Source organism: Pseudorca crassidens, chromosome 20 (assembly GCF_039906515.1).
Source record: "Pseudorca crassidens isolate mPseCra1 chromosome 20, mPseCra1.hap1, whole genome shotgun sequence".
NCBI classification, from domain to species: Eukaryota; Metazoa; Chordata; class Mammalia; order Artiodactyla; family Delphinidae; genus Pseudorca; species Pseudorca crassidens.
In genome coordinates, this window is record NC_090315.1 from 35,563,354 (window position 1) to 35,582,656 (window position 19,303).

General features: G+C 49.7%; 1 protein-coding gene across 6 annotated transcripts in view; it reads left to right on the plus strand.

Annotated features, from left to right (window-relative positions):
- Window positions 1-2,941: 2,941 nt before the first annotated feature.
- The window catches only part of ADGRG3 (adhesion G protein-coupled receptor G3), a 31,495-nt gene continuing 15,133 nt past the window's right edge, over window positions 2,942-19,303 (plus strand). For 3 of the 6 annotated variants that reach the window (XM_067720400.1, XM_067720401.1, XM_067720398.1), the window contains exons 1-6: window positions 2,942-3,367; window positions 6,906-7,068; window positions 15,850-15,988; window positions 17,589-17,735; window positions 18,557-18,691; window positions 19,244-19,283. In XM_067720400.1, the coding sequence (XP_067576501.1) occupies window positions 3,100-3,367; window positions 6,906-7,068; window positions 15,850-15,988; window positions 17,589-17,735; window positions 18,557-18,691; window positions 19,244-19,283 (892 nt within the window). In that variant the 5' untranslated portion in view covers window positions 2,942-3,099. The remainder of the gene's footprint in view (window positions 3,368-6,905; window positions 7,069-15,849; window positions 15,989-17,588; window positions 17,736-18,556; window positions 18,692-19,243; window positions 19,284-19,303) is intronic. The other 3 variants (XM_067720396.1, XM_067720399.1, XM_067720397.1) reach the window with 3 other exon arrangements.

The following is a 19,303-nucleotide window of genomic DNA, read 5'->3' on the forward strand; positions in this document are numbered from 1 at the left end:
CCAACCGTGGCAAGAATTTCCTTCTGAGCTTTTTCCTGTGCTTCTCTTAAGAATCAATGATAAAAAACACCTGGGGGCCAATCAGGAAACATGAACAAGAGAAGAGGGCCATGTGTGAAAGACATCTGCTGGAAACGTTGTCAGGGCAAAGGTGGGGGGAGGAATGGCAACTGGGTGTCAGTGCTGGGGGAGCTGCGCGTGATCTGTGGTGAACTGAAGGTTACGAGCCCCACGCAGAGGATGCAGCTGCTGCTCTGCTGCAGCCGGTCGCCACCTCGGAGGGTTGAAGGCCCGTGTAGCCAGACTGCCTGCCTTTTATGACAAATAAGAAATCCAGATCGTGCTGGTGTAAAATCCCCTGATTTAAAAAAACTTGGCTAATCCAGAATATTCTCTGGTCAAAGAAATCACGTCTGAGGGCTGAATTCAGCCCTTGGCTGGTCGCGGGACCTGTGTAAGCAGTTTATTGCCCGGTGTGAAGTGGACGGGCTGCAAGAATGAAACGACTGGACTTTTCTGCCATCGCTGCCTTACAAACTGGTCCCGGCAAATTTCTCCTCTCCATCCTGTGACACAGGTGAGGCAGGTCAAATAAGTTTCTGTCCCCCTTCAGTTATGGGAGCAGTCTTGTTCGATCACGGCTCTCAGTGTCCAGGTCTAAAGGTCCAGCACAGGTCCAGCCCAGGCCCACACCTGAGCCTTCCGCCCCTGCAGTCTCCTCCCTCCTCTCCTGGCTGCTCTGGGGGGAGCGCAGGCTGGGGAAAGAGGCAACTCTCTGCAGTTGGACGGGAGGGGTGTGAGGTGCCTTGGTGGCTAGGAGTGGGCTGGCAGTGGTGGGATGAGCGTGAATGTGGGATCTTTGGGGACCTGCAGGGACCTTGGCACATGGGAACCCCCTGCCCCCTGCCTCTCTTCCAACCCCTCCTCCTGCTGCTTCCATTGGCCTCTGCCTCCACCTTCTCCAGGTGGTGGACTCCTCTTATGCCCCAACCTCTGAGGACAAACCTTCCCCACAGTGTCCCGGTTGAGCAGCTGGGTGGGATCAGAGCCAGCTCCGCTCTCAGAGACTTCTCTCGGGTCTCTCAGACCCCCATCACTTGGCTAGACCTGAGGGGATACCTACCCCATCCTCAGGGAAGGAAGGGACCCAGCCCCCTCCCCCGGGCAGGTGGGACTCCCCTCAAATTCTCCCACTTCAAAGAACTCTCTTGACACCTACTTTCTGTTTCCGAGGGCAGCTCAGGTAGTGGGGCTGGGGTGCTGGGTCGGGTCCCATCCTCTTGTGACCCGCCCTGCACGGGCCACCTGACAGCTCCGTGGTGCTCCTTGACACTGATGGTTCTTATCATGCGCTTCTCTGGGCTGTGGGACTTTGGACAATAGGACCACTCTTCCCACCAGGACGTAGCCAGGTTTGTTTCCCCTTTGGAGTGGGAAATGGATTAGAGTGGCCAGGGTGTGAGTGCTGGCCAGGCCTGGCCAGAGTACTGGAGGCCTCGCACCTGGAGACAGGTGCCCACCTGGAGCCGTATGGACAAGCTGGGGGTGGGAGGTGGCAGAAGGGGAAGGTTTCCCCTGGAATTTAGCGGTCCCAGGGCTCCAAGTGGCCCCAGGCCAATCCCCAGCCCCCGTGGGGCCCAGGAGAGGTGACCCTCCCTCTGGCTCTGCCGGACCCTCCCTTGTCACTTTGCCAAGTCCCCGGTTCTGTCTTCCCAGGTGTGCTGCACACGATCTGGGTCCTGGTCTGCAGGTCTCCAGCCTCTTCATTACAAACAGGCATCCATGAGCCCCTCTGGAGGGCCCAGGGGCCGGGTGGGTCTCCAGTGGTGGGCCTAGCAGGTCACAGTTCACAAAGCCGTCCACCCTCTCCCCTTGCCGGGACGTGCGGCTGGGTGGGAGGAGGGGCATTCACCCTCCCAGCCATCCCTGCAGAGGAAGTGCCTGGGGCCCATGTCACATTCCCACCTGCCACCCAGGCCCCATGAGTGGCCCTGACCCTCCCCAGGCCCAGAGGGCTTAGCAGGAAACTGAGTCCTGTCTGGACACTGTGTGGGAGGAAGGGGAAATAGAGGCCAGGCAGGGCTGGGCGGGTCCCCATTAGACCCCAGGGTGGAGCAGGGCCAGCTCTGACCGTGTGGCCCCGAGAGCGGATGTCGGTGATGATGTACTTCCTTGGCAGAGCGCCCTTCACCTTCTGATCTCGAAGCAGCCGGCCAAGGGCCCTGGCCTCATCCACATGGCTTCCTTGGGGCCACCACAGTGGGGGCCTTGGTGGTCAGCCCTTCCCCTGCCTACATACTGCACCCCATGTGTGTTTGCTGCCCCGCTTCCCATCTGGGCCACCCGTGACCCGCTGGTGATGGTGATGCTAATTTCACAGTACTGATAATCATGATAGTGATAATAATGGCCACGCTCACTGACTGAGCAATTCCACAGGCATCATCTCATGAGTTCTCCCCATGCCTCCTGAGAAACTTGCCTCCTTAGCAGAGGCCGGCTCACGCAAATGGGCTGCCAGGAAGTGGCCAGGACAGATGTCAGCCCAGGCCCGACCAACCCCCAGGGCCCACGCTCCAGCCCCCCCCCCCCCCCCCCCGCGCCCCGCCATCCTGCCCCTCCTGTTATTCAGTCTGCTGGGTGGGGGGGCGGGGCCTCCAGGCCAGACGACTCCTCTCCTTCCAGGACCCCAGCAGGCGTTGGCTTGAGCCTGGTCTTGTTCAAATCACAGGCATGAATGAGGGAGTGCGAACACTCTCCACATCTTCATCCGCATCCCTATAGCCAGGCCCTGCGCCCACCGGTCTCCTCAAACCCCAACACAGCCCTAGGGGGCAGCCGCACTGCTATATGCGCTTTACAGAGGAGGAAACTGAGGCTCAGAGAGGCCCCCAGCTTGTGAAAGGAGGATCTGAGGTAAGAGTTCCTGACTCCAAAGCCTGGGCTCGCCGTCACTCCCCAGGGGCCTGCTTGGGTGCAGAGGCCTCTGTGGCCGCTGAACACCAGCCCCGCAGCACCCATCCAGACGAGGCCTTGGGAGCAGCACCCCTGGGTGGGTTCAGCAGCTCCTGCCGAGTCGGGCCCACTCTGCAGGTGGTCATGGGGCGGGGTGAGACTAGGAACACTGCCCGGTTGCACACACTCACCTTTCACAACCCAACCGATGGTGCCATGCAGCAGGAAGGGCGTGGGCGGGGCCACAGGAAGCGGCAACGCTGCGGCCACGGCGCGGGGTGGGGCCGGCTCATTAGAGCCTGGGAGCTGCGGGACGTGCAGCTGCGGGCCTCCGGCAGGCGTGGACCAGGCTGGCCAGGGATGGTGACCCGCGGGGCCCTGGGAGTCCTGCTCCTCCTGCACCTGGCCTCAGGTGAGCAGCCAGCCCCTTACGCCCTCCGGCCAAGCCTGGGAGACCCAGGGTCGGGGACAGGGAGGGCATGTCTGGAGCAGGTCCTCCGAGGAGCCCAGCTGACGGCCGCAGCACCTCCTCTGTCGTCGGGGTCAGTCCTGCTCTCCCGATAAAATTTTGTCAGCACTGGTCTCAGGTCCCCTTTGCTTCCCCACAGCGCCCTGGAGATGGGAGAGCATCGGGGGTGCGCCCACACTTCGTCCCTCAGGCTGCGGCTTCCCGACAGGCCTGGCTCTGGGACACGGGTGGGCCCAGGACAAATTCTTCTCCAGCTGGCCTCTGAGCTCCAGGGGAAGGCGGCTGGGACCCTCAAGGCTGAGGCCAGGCCGGGCCTGCACGGCCCTCCCCGCACCCCGCCCACCCCGTTCCCCGTCACGCCGGCTCCCCTCCTTGTCTCCTCAGCGGTCCCCTGGTGCTCAGTCACCCAAGCCGAGAACAAGGCCCTCCCTGACCCTTCGCTCTCGGCCTTGCCCACAGCCAGGCGGTGGTTCTCCAGAGGCAGCTCGAGGGCGCCAGGCCTGGCCCTTGCCGTTCCACTCCTGGCCCACCTGGCCAGCTCTCCCTGGCGCTCTGTGCCGTCTGCAGGGATGCCCTCGGGCAGAGGAAGCTGCGTTCTCCCCGTGCACCCATCTCCGAGCCTTGCCTGCTCCTGCTGTTTCGCTCTTGGTTCAGTGAGTGGCCTGCATGCCTGTCCCCCACCCCTGTGTGTGTCCAGCATGCGGTCACACGGCTTTGCGTGTACGGACCGACCTCTTTTTGGGGCTTAAAAAAACCCTCGTCTCTTCAAATGTTGGGAGATTCAGCGAAAAGCAAAGTTTAGTCTGTGGCTCCAAAAAGTGTGAAAAATGGCCGGGCCGTCCCAGCGGGATGGCGGCAACACCTGATGGATTAATTAACTTCATAACCACTAGTGAGTGGCTCTTGCTCGATCTCATAAGGACCCTGGGCCCCTCACGAACGATGTAATTTTCTGGTCGGGCCTTGAAGCCTCCCCCGAGTGATGGAGTTTACCCTAAGGTGATGGGTGCTCTGGTTCAGCTGTTTAAACAGTGTGAGGAGCCCTGAGAGGTTTATGTCTAGAGGGAGGGGTCCTTTTTTTTTTTTAATTCATTAATTAATTAATTTTTGGCTGCATTGGGTCTTTGTTGCTGAGCGTGGGCTTTTCTTTAGTTGTGGTGAGCGGGCTGCTCTTCTTTGCAGTGGCTTCTCATTGCGGAGCACCGGCTCTAGGTGTGCAGGTTTCAGTAGTTGTGGCACGTGGGCTCAGTAGTTGTGGCTCGCAGGCTCTAGAGCGCAGGCTCAGTAGTTGTGGTGCACGGGCTTAGCTGCTCTGCGGCACGTGGGATCTTCCCAGGCCAGGGCTTGAACCCGTGTCCCCTGCATTGGCAGGCAGATTCTCAACCACTGCGCCACTAGGGAAGCCCGAGGCTCCTTCTTTTGTGGACATTTTGGGGCAGTTGCCATGTGTTCATTTTCTCTTTCATTCATTCATTCCAGAAGCGCTGGTGGAGCCCTCTACTCAGTGTCAGGCCCTGTGCTTATATACCATGTGGTCCCTGCCCTCAAGGGACTCACAGTCTAGCAGAGTGATGGGATGCTTCAAAAGAGTCCAGGGCATGGTGGGGGCCCAGAGGGAAGCAGACACACTCTTTAATAAAGGGATACTTTACCAAGGACGTGTCAGGGCTGGCACAAGGGACAAGAAGCTGTGGCTGTTGGCAGAGGGAAGCAGGCCACTGGTGGGGAGCCTTAGGGAGGGGCGAGTACTGCCCTGACCTCTGACCTCCTCGCCCCCCCCATATGAACCCAGATTGAGGTGGTCCTTGGAGGCCAACCTCTGGGGCACAGCGGGATGGAGAAGAGTAGGGTGGGTCTGGAGGACCTCTCGCACACAGGCCTGGTTCAGGCTCTCCCTGTCTGGGCTAAATGCTTCTTCTAACGTCTTCCAAAAATAATTGCAAAAACTAAGTTTCATAATCTTCTCTGCACCAGGTACTTGCCAAGAACTTCACAAGCCCAACGGCCCTTGTGAAATTTCATGGCAGGCCAGGAGGGAGGCTCTGTTAACACCCACCGAGTTGCCCCCTGCACCCAGCACCCATGTGTGACCCCTCAGGCATACAGAGGGCTGGGATTACAAAGAGGATGGTGCCTTCCCCGGAGCTGACAGTTTCCTCCCCCTCTCTGCTCTTCTTCCCTCTTTTTCTCTTTTTCTCTTTCTCCTTCCTTCCCTCTTCTTTCTGTCTCCCTCCTTTGTTTAAAAAGCAAACATGGATGTTATTATGCACATGCTCATCCCTCATGTGATTTTTCCCATTAAACATGTCATGAATATCTTTACAGTCTAACAGAAAACTGAAGTTCCTTTACAAGCTACTTCAAACATTGTCACATATAGGGCTAATTATAAGATCCACTTGAAAATGTTATTTTTTTACCTACGTTTACCCTAACTTTGGTCTGCCATTATCTTTACCGTGTATTTTATTTTTGTCTTAAAATTTAACTAGTTTCATTTAATGTGAAAGTAATATTGTGCATAATTTTTTTAAAAAAATCAAACATTGGAGAAGGGTGTGAAAAAATGAAAAGTAAATGTCTCCCTGCCCATTTCACCCCCAGTTCCTGGTGGGCCAGTCAGAAACGTAAAGGTGCAGATTGTCAAGACCCAGCCCCACTGCCCCCATAAAGGGTACAAGAAAGCCGTCCATGGAAAAAGACATACAAATAGATGCTCAAACTCCTTCTTAAATTAAAATGAAATTCCATTTTACCCCTCAAACTGGCAAAGATTTGAAAGTTTGGTAAAGTCTAGGACTGTGAACATGTGGGTAAATAGTCACTCTTACCCACTTTTGGTGCGAGTGTAAATAGGTGTAGCCATTTTAAGAAGGAAATTCGATAATACTTAGCAATTTTTAGAAGTTCATACTTTTTTTTTTTTTTTTTTTTTGCGGTCCGGGGGCCTCTCACTGTTGTGGCCTCTCCCGTTGCGGAGCACAGGCTCCGGATGCGCAGGCACAGCGGCCATGGCTCACGGGCCCAGCCGTTCCGCGGCATGTGGGATCTTCCCGGACCGGGGCACGAACCCGTGTCCCCTGCATCGGCAGGCGGACTCTCAACCACTGCGCCACCAGGGAAGCCCAGTTCATACATTTTGATACAGAAATTCAAGGATAGGAATGTTTTCTATGAATTCTTAACATAAGCTGACAAAGATGTAAGTAGCGTTATTCAAAATAGTAAACGAAACAAAACAAAAACACCCTAAGTGTTCACCAACAGGGGACCAATTGAAAAAGCATAACAACACCCGTATACTGAGATAGTATGCAAGTATATAAAGAATGAGATGGGTATGAGTCCAGCTCAGGTTCACACAGTTAGCGTAGAGGGATGGAACTGGGGTTGTAGTCCACACCACCAGACTCTGGAGCCTGAGCTCCCCTACCCGCTGCCTTCCCATGCAGCCCATTCACACTTTGCATCCCTCTCTTAGATCAGAAGAATTCCGCAACCACGCATGAGCAGTCAAGACAACCCTGCAAAGGACTCATCAATGCAATCCGATTTGACAACTTCGGCCTTAAGGACACTGCTAAGTGCTTCACAGCGTGTGCACCGTCAGGGAATGAACCCTGCAATCTGGGAAACTTGCAGAGGTAAAGGGCCCTCTGAGATGGAGAAGGAATCTGGGGGCTCTGGCAGGGGTGGAGTAGGGAGGCAGTTAAGAAGGGATGGAGCTATCAGCCCTTTTGGACCCAGAAGATGCTGCTCTCATCTTACCCTTCCACCTTGTTTGACACCCACATTCCCCCTGACCACCAAGACCCTATGATCTAGGGGATGCAGAGGTGAAATTAGCCCCTGTCCCTGTCATTGGGAGTTGTAGAGGGAGAGACATGGCCCCAAATGATGGTGATTCTAGAGTGTGATCATACAGAGGGTAGACAAGGCACCAGGTTAGCTCAGAGGAGGGAAATCTGCTAAGGCTTCACAGATGAGGCCACCCATGAATGGGTTTTGAAGACTGCATAGGAGATTTCCCATTGGACTCAAGCAGTGTTAGGGGATACAGGGAGAACTACAGTGCTTTGAACTGTGAAAGAGTAAAGTGCTGGGGATGGAGGCAACAATGGGGAGGTTGGGTGGGGGGGTTGGACTGGAAATCTAAGCAGGGACCAAAGTGTGAAGGGTTGTGTAAACTATACCACTGCGGGAGGGGGCAGGGCAATGATACATTTTAAATACAGGAAGAGCATAGTCAACTTCGCATTTTTAGAAAGATGGCTCAGGCTTCAGGGAAGTATATGAGGGTGGTGATGTGACAAGAGACGTGAGCAGGTAGGATGCAACTGTGGTGGTCTGGGTAAGAGTGAGGGCTGAACAACCACCAGCACCACCACCAATTGGCACTGTGTACCTGGATAGGAGGGATGGGTCAGAGACATTGAATGATGTAGAATCAGTGCGATCAAGAGACTGATAAGACCAAGAGACCAAGAGATACTGGATTAAGGGAGAGGAAGGGGTTTGGAATACAGCATCTCCAAGAGTCACCTTCAAAAGATCTTTGCCTTTCTCCCCTCCTCTCCCTTCCAATCAGAGTTACCCATCCTCTTCTGGGATACTCAGGACAGGCTTGTATGCACTCAGTATATATTTGTGGGAGAAAATGAGTGAAAAGTTTATGTTCTCAGACTTGGTGTTAGCACAACAATCTGATTGAGTGCCATCACTTCAGTGGCCTGAAAAGGCTCCCATGAGTACCTGCAGCTGCTCCAGGAGCTTCGGATCTCCAAGCAGCTGTTCAGGAGGCTCCTCTTTGTGCTGCCTTATGGAGGGCTTAAACACCTTGGGGAAAGTAGGAGCTCTGACATCAGAAGATGTGGACTTGGTTCCCAACTCTATCGCTTCACCAAGTTATCTCCTTTACCTTTACAACCCTGTGAGGTAGGTCCTGTTATCAACCCTTTTTTCAGATAAGAAAACTAAGGCTCCCATAGGTTAAATAACTTGCCCACGTTACACAACAGGTAGGTAGCAAAATCAAACATGAACCTAGGTCTGGAGGGCAGTAGGGGAGGTGTACAGTAATACAGACTAGGGTCAGACTGGCAGTGCTCAAAAGTGGAATTGGACTTTGGACAGGTTAACTTTCAGTTTCCTCATCTGTAAAATGGGGCTGAAATAATACCTGACTTGTAGAATACTGCAAAGATTAAATACATAATTCAGACACGTTAGCTGTTATCATTATCTTACCAGCATTGTCATTTCATTACTGTTGCAAAGCCTTTATTCTTGATCTCTCTCCTATACCTTCCTCCTGGGGTGGTTGTTGAGATTAAAGGAGATTATGCATGGAAAAGTTATTAGCAAATAATAGGAACTCAATAAATTTGAGTGTTCTTTATTTTCATGACTCTTTCTGATTATAAAAGTAATTTTATATATTTTTTTAATAAATTTATTTTATTTATTTATTTTTGGCTGCATTGGGTCTTTGTTGCTGCACGTGGGCTTTCTCTAGTTGCAGTGAGCGGGGGCTACTCTTTGTTGTGGTGTGCGGGCTTCTCATTGCAGTGGCTTCTCTTGTTGCGGAGCACAGGCTCTAGGTGTGTGGGCTTCAGTAGTTGTGGCACGAGGGCTCAGCAGTTGTGGCTCTCAGGCTCTAGAGCGCAGACTCAGTAGTTGTGGTGCATGGGCTTAGCTGCTCCACGGCATGTGGGATCTTCCCAGACCAGGGCTCCAACCCGTGTCTCCTGCATTGGCAGGCAGCTTCTTAACCACTGTGCCACCAGGGAAGTCCAGTAATTTTATTCTTCATAAAATATTTAGAAAGTAGCTATAAGAAGGAAAGTGGAAAATTCCCCTTCTTACTATCCAGAGATAATCATTATTTTCATTTTGGTATATTTCTTTAGATAGATAGATAGACAGATATGGATGGATATAGATAGCTATAGATAAATCACATACCTCATTTATCCATTCTACTATGTTGATGGATAGTAACATTTGGGTGGTCTCCAGTTTCTGGCTTATACAAAGAGTGTTGCCGTAAATATTTTTGTTCGTGTATTTTGGTGAATGTATGTATTTCTGTAAGGTATATTCCTAGGAGTGAAATTGGTGGGTCATAGGGCAGGCATGTGATTAGCTTTAATAGAAACCGCCTAACAGTTTTCCAAAGTTCTTGAACCAAATTTCACTCCCACAATCAGTGTATGATAGTTCTAGTTGCTTCACATCCTTGTCAACACTTGGTATTGTCTGCTTTTTCATTTTAGCCATTCTGGCAAGTTTGTACTGTATCATATGGTGATTTTAATTATATTTGCCTGATTAAGTTTAACTTAATCTTTCATATATTTATTAGACATTTTGATATCCTCTTTGTGAAATGGCCTTTTAAGTCTTTGGCTTGTTTTATGGGGTTGTTTTAATTTTTCTGAGTGATCTTTAGGGGTTCTTTATACATTCTGGTTACATGTCTTTGCAAATAGATACACATGAATATGTTCTCCTTCATTGTGGATTGCCTCTTCATTCTCTTAGCGTTGTCTTTTGACTACAGACAGATATTCTTAATTTTAATGTAGTGTGATATACCAGATTTTTACGTTATAGTTAATGCTTTGGGGTCTTATTTAGGAAATGTTTGCTACCCCAGGATCATGAAGATACTCTTCGATGTTTTCTTCTCAAAGATTTATTGCTTTATCTTTCACGTTTGTCTCTATGATCCACTAAAAGAAAGTAAAATACTGTGGGAAACTCTTACTTTTCAGAATTTTCAGCTTAGCTAGTGCCTCTCAGACTATAGAGTCTCACAATTCTGAAAAATGTCTGGAGGAGAAATCAGCTGTACATTTGAGACCCTTCGAGTGCCCAGGTTTATTTCTTCACCCTCTGCACCGCCCCAACACCACCACCAAGACCACCAAATGCCCTGTTTATACTTGACAAAGTGCTCTTGTGCCTGTTTGCAATCCAAACCCAGCCACAGTCAACCACTGATCTGTCTGGGCATTTTATATAAGGAAACCGTACAACATGTTGTCTTTTGCATCTGGCCTTCTTCACTTAGCACGTTTTTGAGGTTCATTCATATTGTGACAGCAGGGCATTTTTTTTTTGCAGTACGCAGACGTCTCGCTGTTGTGGCCTCTCCCGTTGCGGAGCACAGGCTCCGGACGCGCAGGCCCAGCGGCCATGGCTCACGGGTCCAGCCGCTCCGTGGCATGTGGGATCCTCCCGGACCGGAGCACGAACCCGTGTCCCCTGCATCGGCAGGCGGACTCCCAACCACTGTGCCACCAGGGAAGCCCAGCAGGGCATTTTTTATGACCAACAGTGACCTCTATTCAGATGAAGCTCAAATTCCCAGCCTTTCGTCCATGCTTAGACAAAGGACATGCTTAGAATGAGCACATGTCCCCGGGGGAAGAAAAGCAACAGCAGATTTTCAGTTCATTTCTCTATGATGCTCCCTCTGCAGAATTTTAGCCCCTCTCTGCTTTAGCAGCTCTCTGATGGCGTTAAACAAATTATTTCTGTATTATATCTAGCTTTTCTATTTGTTCTCAGTGAGAGCATTGATCCATCACAAATAACTCCACCCTACTCAGAAGCAGAAGTCCAAAGCCTGAATTTTTTCCAAGAAAATCTATTTTGAGGTATAATATATATATATATACACACACACACACACACACACACACACACACACACATATGACAGCAAAATGCATACATGTTAACGGTACAGATCAACAAAATTTTACATATGTATATACACATCCTTTAATTACCACCCACATTAAGCTATAAAACTTTGCTAGCCTCACAGAGGGGTCCCTCATGCTCCTTCCCCATCAACAGCGCCACATCATGGTAACCATTATTTTAAGTTCTATAACCAAGTATTGATTTTTCCTGTTCTCAAACTTCCTATAAATAGAATCACATAGTGCATACTCTTTTGTGTCTGTCTTCTTTCCCTCATCTGTATGCCTGAGTTTCATCTTTTTTTGTTGTTTTGTTTTTTTTGTTTGGTTTCTTTAGTCTATCCATAGTTTGCCCTCATTGCTGCCGTATAGTATTCTGCAGTATTAATATACCACTATTTACTATCTCTTCTACTGTTGATGAGCATTTCCATTGTTCTGATTTGGGGCTGTCTTAGTTCAGGCTGCTGTAACAAAGTACCATAGCCTGGGTGGTTTAAAAACAGAAATTTATTTCTCACAGTTCTTTAGACTGGAAGTTTCAAATTGGGGTTGGGTTCTGGTGAGAACCCTCTTCTGGGCTGCAGAGTGCAGACATCTTGTACCTTCACATGGCAGAAAGAAGGATGAGAGAGCTCTCCGGGGTCTCTTTTATAAGGGTACTATCCCATTTATCTAGTGAATTACCTCCCGAAGTCCCCACTTCCTAATACTGTCACGTTGGGGGTTAGGATTGCAACATATGAATTCGATGGGGCAGGGACACAAACATTCAGTCCATAACAGGGGCTATTATGAATAAAGCTGCCATGAACATTTTTGTACATGATGAATTTTGGTAAGCACTGACATGGTGACTGTATCCATTTACACTCCCACCAGCAATGTGTGAGAGTTTGAGTTACCCACATCCTTGTGATACTTGAGTCTTTTTTTTTTTTTTGCGGTACACGGGCCTCTCACTGTTGCGGCCTCTCCTGTTGCGGAGCACAGGCTCCGGACACGCAGGCTCAGCGGCCATGGCTCACAGGCCCAGCCGCTCCGTGGCATATGGGATCTTCCCGGACCGGGGCACGAACCTGTGTCCCCTGCATCGGCTGGTGGACTCTCAACCACTGCGCCATCAGGGAAGCCCCTCTTCCCCTCTTTTTAAAAATTGGGTTGTCTTCTTATTATTGAGCTTTAAGAATTCTGTACGTAATCTGGATACAAGTCCTTTATCAGACGTATGATTTGCAAATATGTATTTTCTCCCAGTACATGTTTTGTCTTTTCATTTTCCTCATAATGTCTTTTGAAGATCAAAAGCATTTAATTTTGATAAAATCCAACTTAAATTTAAAACATATCAAAGAAATGTTCATTTAGCCCACGGTTACAAAAGTTTTCCTCTAAGTTTTCTTCTCTATGTGTATGGTTTTAGCTCTTATAATTAGGTTCATTTTGCATTTGGAGTTCATTTTCTGTGCACAGTGTGAGGTAAATGTCTAACTTTATATTATTACTCTCATTTTGCATTTGGATATCTAGTGGTTTCGGCACTATTTATTAAAAAGACTATGCTTTGTTCATTGAATTGCATTTGGGAGGGCATTTCATTGAACAGCCAAATACAAGTTCCTGGAATGTCTTCTTCCCATTGAGATAGTAAACCAGAAACAAACGACGTTGCTGGGGGGAAATGTAGAGATTAATGCTGCCATGAAAGGCTTTAACGAAGCAGGAGTGATGGTGATACCTATTAACTCCATTTAACTCACCAGAAGTCAGGTGGATCTTGGAGAATGACTATGGACCGTCATTCACTTAATCAGGTGGTGAGTCTAATTGCAGCTACTGTCCCAGATGAGTATGTTTACACAAAGAAATCAACACAGCCCCTCACAATTGGTATACAGCTATAACGTGGCTAATGTTTTTTTCTCCGTACCATTTTTCAAGGACTGCCAGAGGTAGTTTGCTTTTGCTTGGCAGAGCCAAGAGTATAGAGCCACAGTGTTCCCTCGGGGTTACATCACATCTCATTGCTGTCATAAGATAGTTCACAGAGAACTCATTTATCTTGACATTCTACAGAGTCCACTGTATTGACAACATTATGCTGATTAGATCTGATGAGCAGAAAGTGGCAAGTTGTGAAGATGCCTTAGGAAGACATATGGAACTAGAGGGTAAGAGACAAACTTCACAAGAATTCAGGGTCCCATCACCTCAGTGGATCTCCTGGACATTCAGAGGACTAGAGAATATCAATATATGCCCTCCAAGGTAAAAGACAAGTTGTTGAACCTCACACCACTTACAATGAAAAAATGTATCATGCAAACATGAACCAAAACATATCTGAATAGCTAAATCAATATCAGACAAAGAAGATGATCCTTAAATTGGTGTCAACTTTATAATTAAAAATGCAATTGTAGGGGCTTCCCTGGTGGTGCGGTGGTTGAGATTCTGCCTGCCGATGCAGGGGACACGGGTTCGTGCCAGGTCCGCAAAGATCCCACATGCCGCAGAGCGGCTGGGCCCGTGAGCCATGGCCGCTGAGCCTGCGCATCCAGAGCCTGTGCTTCGCAACGGGAGAGGCCACAACAGTGAGAGGCCCGCATACAGAAAAAAAAAAAAAAAATGCAACTGTACATCCATGGTTTAAACTTTTTGAATATATGTTACTTTTCACAACTAAAACAATTTTTTTAAGTGCTCTGAGAACAATTTTTTTTAAGTGCTCTGAGATCAGGAAATCTTCTCTCAAGAAGATAAATTCATGGGCTGTTTTGTAAGGCCAAGGAATTTTTTAAGTGCATGAGGTGAACTATATGTATTGTGAAATACAATTCTCTATTTTATTTGGTAACAATAAAAATCACAATACTTCTTCATTTAGATTTTTAAAAGATAAATAAAAAACTAGTATCAGTTGGTATAGCTCAATCAATGGATTTGGACAATCTCAACCCACTGTTTCTGGATGAATGTTCTAATTGCCTGAACCATCCAATCTTGTTTACACATATTTGCATGGTTTACTCTTTATATTTTACAATATTTTTTTCCTGTGGTTTCCTTGGAGTTTTATTCCTTGGTAACTGTGTTCCAAAAAATGATGTCAAAATAAAAACCTCCCTTTTGCCTCCCTGGTAAGCCCTCCATAGCTACTCCTTTCCAGTAGCCTCGATCTGGCTCTATCTGCTCTTGTTCCCCTTCTATACCATTGCTACCTCAGCCTTCACCTGTTTAAAATTGCTTTAAAAAGGTGGGCAGCAAGTCTTAGGACCCCAGGCTTGGGAAAAGGGACTCTGGCCAAAGAGAAGTTTCAGCACCACGGAGAGCGCCAGGATAGGGACGTGGATGGGAAGGGGGACTTTGCTCACCCTAACTTTCTAGCCCATGGCAAGGGGGCTGCGGTAAAACAAATGGCAATTAAATTTGTGTTTATTTTATGTGTAAATTATGTGTTTCCAAGACCAGCTCAGTTCCCATAAATCAGTTCCCATACAGCTAAGTCTTCAACGGCTGAATTCCCAGTATTCATCTAGCACTCAATAAATGTGAGTTAGCCCTCACACCACACAGTGATCATCCCACAGTTTGGAATACTCAGAAGAATTTTTCTAAAGAAGATTTACAGAGACCAATAAGCACATGAAAAGGTGCTTAACATCATTAGTCACTAGAGAAATGCAAATTAAAACTGCAGTGAGATACCACTTCACACCCACTAGGATGGCTATAATTGCAAATGAAACAAAACAAAGTGAAAAACATCAAGTGTTGGCAAGAATCTGGAGAAACTGAAACCCTCATTCATTGGTGGTGGGAATATAAAATGGTGCAGCTGCTATGGAAAACAGTTTAACACTTCCTCAAGAAGTTAAACAGAATTAACACAGCAATTCTACTCCTAGGTATCCACCCAAAAGAATTAAAAACAAGTCTTCTAACAAAAGCTTTTACGTAAATACAAGCAGCTCTATTCACAATAGCCAAAAAGTGGAAACAATCCAAATGCCCATCAATGGTTAAATGTATAGACAAAATACGGTATATGCATACAAAGGAATTTTATTCATCCATAGAAAGGAATGAAATACGTATACATGCTACAACATAGATAAACCTTGAAAACATGCTAAGTGAAAGAAGCCAGACACAAAAGACCAGATATCATATAATTCCATTAATATGAAATGTCCAGTATAAGCAAATTCATAGATTAGTGGTTGCCAGAGGCTGGGGGAAGAGTAACTGCTTAATGGGTTCAGGGTTTCCTTTTGAGGTGATGGACATGTTCTGGAACTAGATAGCAAAGATGGTTTCACACATTGTGAATGTATTTAATGCCACTGAATTGCACACTTTAAAATGATTAAAATACATTTTGTATTTTATTTTATTTTGTATTTTATGTATACATGTATACATAAAATACAAAGTACATTGTAATGTATTTTGTTACAAAAAAAGAGAAATACATAAAATGCTCAGAGGGGCCACTGGCTCCGGAATCCCTCAGAACCAGCATGAATCACTCCCGTGCCACCCCTCTCCTCCTGCAGCATCCCAGGGTCTTCCCTTTGATATTCGGGGTCACCTCTCCTACACCAGGAGCCTGATGATTGCTGCGCATGGTATCTCTCCTCCCGTCATCCAGGTGAATGGACTGAGTGAGTGGGTAACTCAGCCTGCAAGACCCTGTCTTCCCTTGCAGATACTGGCTGAACTATGAGATCCATCTGGTGGAGAAGAGTCTGACAGAGACGGTGAATATGGATTTTTTGAAGGCTCTTGTCAAGAACATCAACACCAACATCTCAGAAGACCTGCACTTCTCTCTGACCCCCTCTCAGGTGAAGGCTTCCCCCCATCCCCACTGGCTGGTCCTGGTCCTACTTTCCTCAGGCATATTTTTCTGAGAGTCATGGTCTGTGCTTGGTGCCCATCAACAGTTATCCATCCCATGTCCCGTTTAGTAGTTCTCTGCCACCTGGCTAATGGGTGCTGTGAGTTAATTGGTTGAGTGGATCCTGGTAATATATTACCCAGGGTGCTAGGATGAGACCTTCAGAAGATCACCGAATCGAGAGTCAGGATTCTAGCCCTGGACTTCCCACCACCTGATTAGGTGTCCTCCAGGAAATCCCCTCCCCTCTCTGGGCCCCTGAGTCCTCATCTGTAAAATGAGCTCGAAGGCTCCTCCAAAGTCTGAGGTTCCCTTGAACTCTTCCACCAGGGGACACATTAGAAACCAGGTAAAGGCACTTGTAGAGGTGCTGCAAAGGGTTAACGGGCAGACTCTGGGTTTACATAGGTCTGGATTCAAATCCCAGTTCCGCCCCTTACCAGCTATTGTGATATTGGGCAAATTACCTAACTTTTCTGAGCCTTGGTTTCCCCATCTGTAAAATGGGGATGGTATTGCCCACTTTCAAGGTTGTCAGAGGGAGCAAATGAAATAACTCACCGGGAATGCTTGGTGCAGCAAGGGCACAGCCTCACTTAAGGCATAAAGCTGAGGGTGGAAGTTTGGGCAGCAGGGAAGTGGTCTATCGTGGAGGGATTTTAGGTCTGCCTGGAGAAGGGGAGATGGAAGATGGACGGGACCTTTCTCAACCCTTTATCACGTCACCCCAGCAGCTGAGCCCTCTGCGTGGGGTAGGCACCGGCCTGTGAAATCAATCACATGTCCTTTTGACAAGGTTCTGGATTGGGAAGCAGAAAGTTGAGGCTCTCGGCTACAACACTTAGCGCCCCCTGTTCCAATGCCCATGGGATGCTTTTGAGGCAGGACCAGGTGGGACCAGGCTACAGTCCCAGGGGGAGCAATGAGGTCAGAGAATGAACAAAACACGCTTCGCAACTATCAGTAAAATTTAGTTTAATATTTTGACCATTCTTAGCTTTTACAAAATGTGTTGTTGTTGGGTGAGGGTGGGTATCACATTCAGTGTGAATTCTTGTGTCCTCCCTCTCGGCCCTTGCTGTCTCCCTTCCTGATGGCCTTACGCTTTCCATTTATCCCTGAGTTGGAAAATAGACACTGTCCCCATAGCCGTATGTCAGCACAACGGGGGTCAGGACCCTGGCCAAAAGCACCACAACTGACCCTCTCTAACACTTGCAAACTGACCTGTCCAGGTGTCGCCCCTTCACAGCCCACTTTCAACCTGATGGGTGGCCGCGCGGGCATCTTACTGGCTCCATTCTCCATATTGGGAAAACCGAGGCTCCACAAGGGCTGTGATTTGGCCAGGAGCTCACAGCCTGGACAGAGCAGGGCTAGGACCGGCCCCCAGGTGTCCTGCCTCTCAGAGCTGTCCTCGGTCCTCAGTGCTGCCCCACCACCCAGCATGCCTGTTTCTCCTTCCACCTGGGGGAGGGGTGGGCAGGACCTGTGTTGGGGGCTGGGCTCCTCAGGGAAAGACAGAGCGGCTGGGTCTGTGGTTGCAGATTCCGAAGCAGGTGACAGAGGACGAGCACCGGCACACTGACAGAGTCCGGCTGCCCAGGAGCCTTTTTGGATCCTTGCAGGGCAGCAGGCCAATGGTTCGGTTGGCCATAACCATCCTGGATATTGGTTCAGGGAATGTCTTCAAGGTGAGGAGAGGCTCAGGGTGGCTGAGGTTCCGTGCTTGGTTAAGCAGGACATGCTTGCCCTCTCTGGAGTCTTTGCTGAGGGGCCCGATGGGGATGGAGGAGGTGAGGAGCCTCTGGAGGGTGCCTAAAGCAGCCGAGGCCATCCCAGACCCCTGTCTCTAGGGTCTGTGGACTGCGGGCTCACGCCGGTTATTCACGCTCCGCTGTTTGGACTGCCCACACCTGTGCCCTTGGACTCCTGTGTGTGTATCCCAAGTGTGTTCATGACCCCTGTGTGGCCTCGTGCATGCACAAACATGTATCTCCTTCCTTATTCCTGGTGCGCACGTAATCACGTGTGCTGGTGTGACCATGTTCACATGAGCAAGTGTACCCAGGCCCTTGCAAATTTGTACCAGGCGTGTCCCCAGAGGTGTGTCTCCACTCCCATGGGGACATGTGTATCCCTGAGTGCTGATGTGGGCAGGTGCGCCCCACCTGTAGGCACCACTGCCCTCCGTTTCCCGGCTGATCTTCCTTCTAAGCCTGCACTCCAGTTAAGAGGGCGGAGGAGGCCTGGAGACCAGCAATGGAGAGCCATCAGGTACACGGCTTTGCAGCCGTTTGGCCTGGAGGGTAGGGCCCGCCCTGGCCCAGCTGGAGCAGACTACAGAGAGCAGCAGGAAGAAGGTCGCCCATGACTCCCTGCCCCCTGTTCCCCCGGCCCCAGACTTTGCCCTCCAGGCAAGGGCCACAAGCCCTAGAGGCTCCCAGGAGCCCTGAGAAGGGCTGGGTTGGGGCAGCCGCTCGTGCAGCCTGGCCTCACCCGTGTCCCTCCACAGGGCCCTCGGCTCAGCCTAGAGGATGGCAGCAGCGTGTTGAACAATCGCGTGGTGGGCTTGAGTTTGGGTCATATAAACGTCACCGGCCTGGCTGAGCCTTTGGAGATCACCTTCTCCCACCAGCACCAGCCTCCTGTGAGTCCCCCACCCTGGCCTGGCAGCTCCTGAGGGGCAGACATGTGGGTGGGCACCCCTGGGCATAGGGGCAGACACACACGGACTCTGCACACCCCATGCTCCCACATCCACCTGGGTTTACATAGGTCTGGATTCAAATCCAGACACACAATTGTGCCCAGGGACACACGCCCACCCTGTGCACGCATGTCTCCACATGCCTCCCCGACACCCTCCGCTCCTGTGCTCACAGAGATGCCCAGGGGACCTGGCAAACACACGTGCACGTGCACGGCTCCCCACACACACGCTCCCCTAAAGGCACGTGCCTGCAGACATGCGCCCCTGCCAGCCACAGCCCCGCACCTCTTCACACCCCCCGACGCGCTGACCCAGGATACATCAAACGCTTCGCGTTCCTGTGTGACCACAGGCTGAGACTTGCTTCTACCTAATGCGTGCCTGTGCTGAGACCCAGAGCACACTGTCTTCTCCCCCTCCCCGTCCTACCCTCCTCTCCCCTCTCCCAACTTCCCCTGCCTCGCCCCGACTCCCAATCTCTGGTTTCAGAACATGACCCTCAGCTGTGTATTCTGGGACGTGACTAAAGGTAGGGCCTGGAGGATCTTC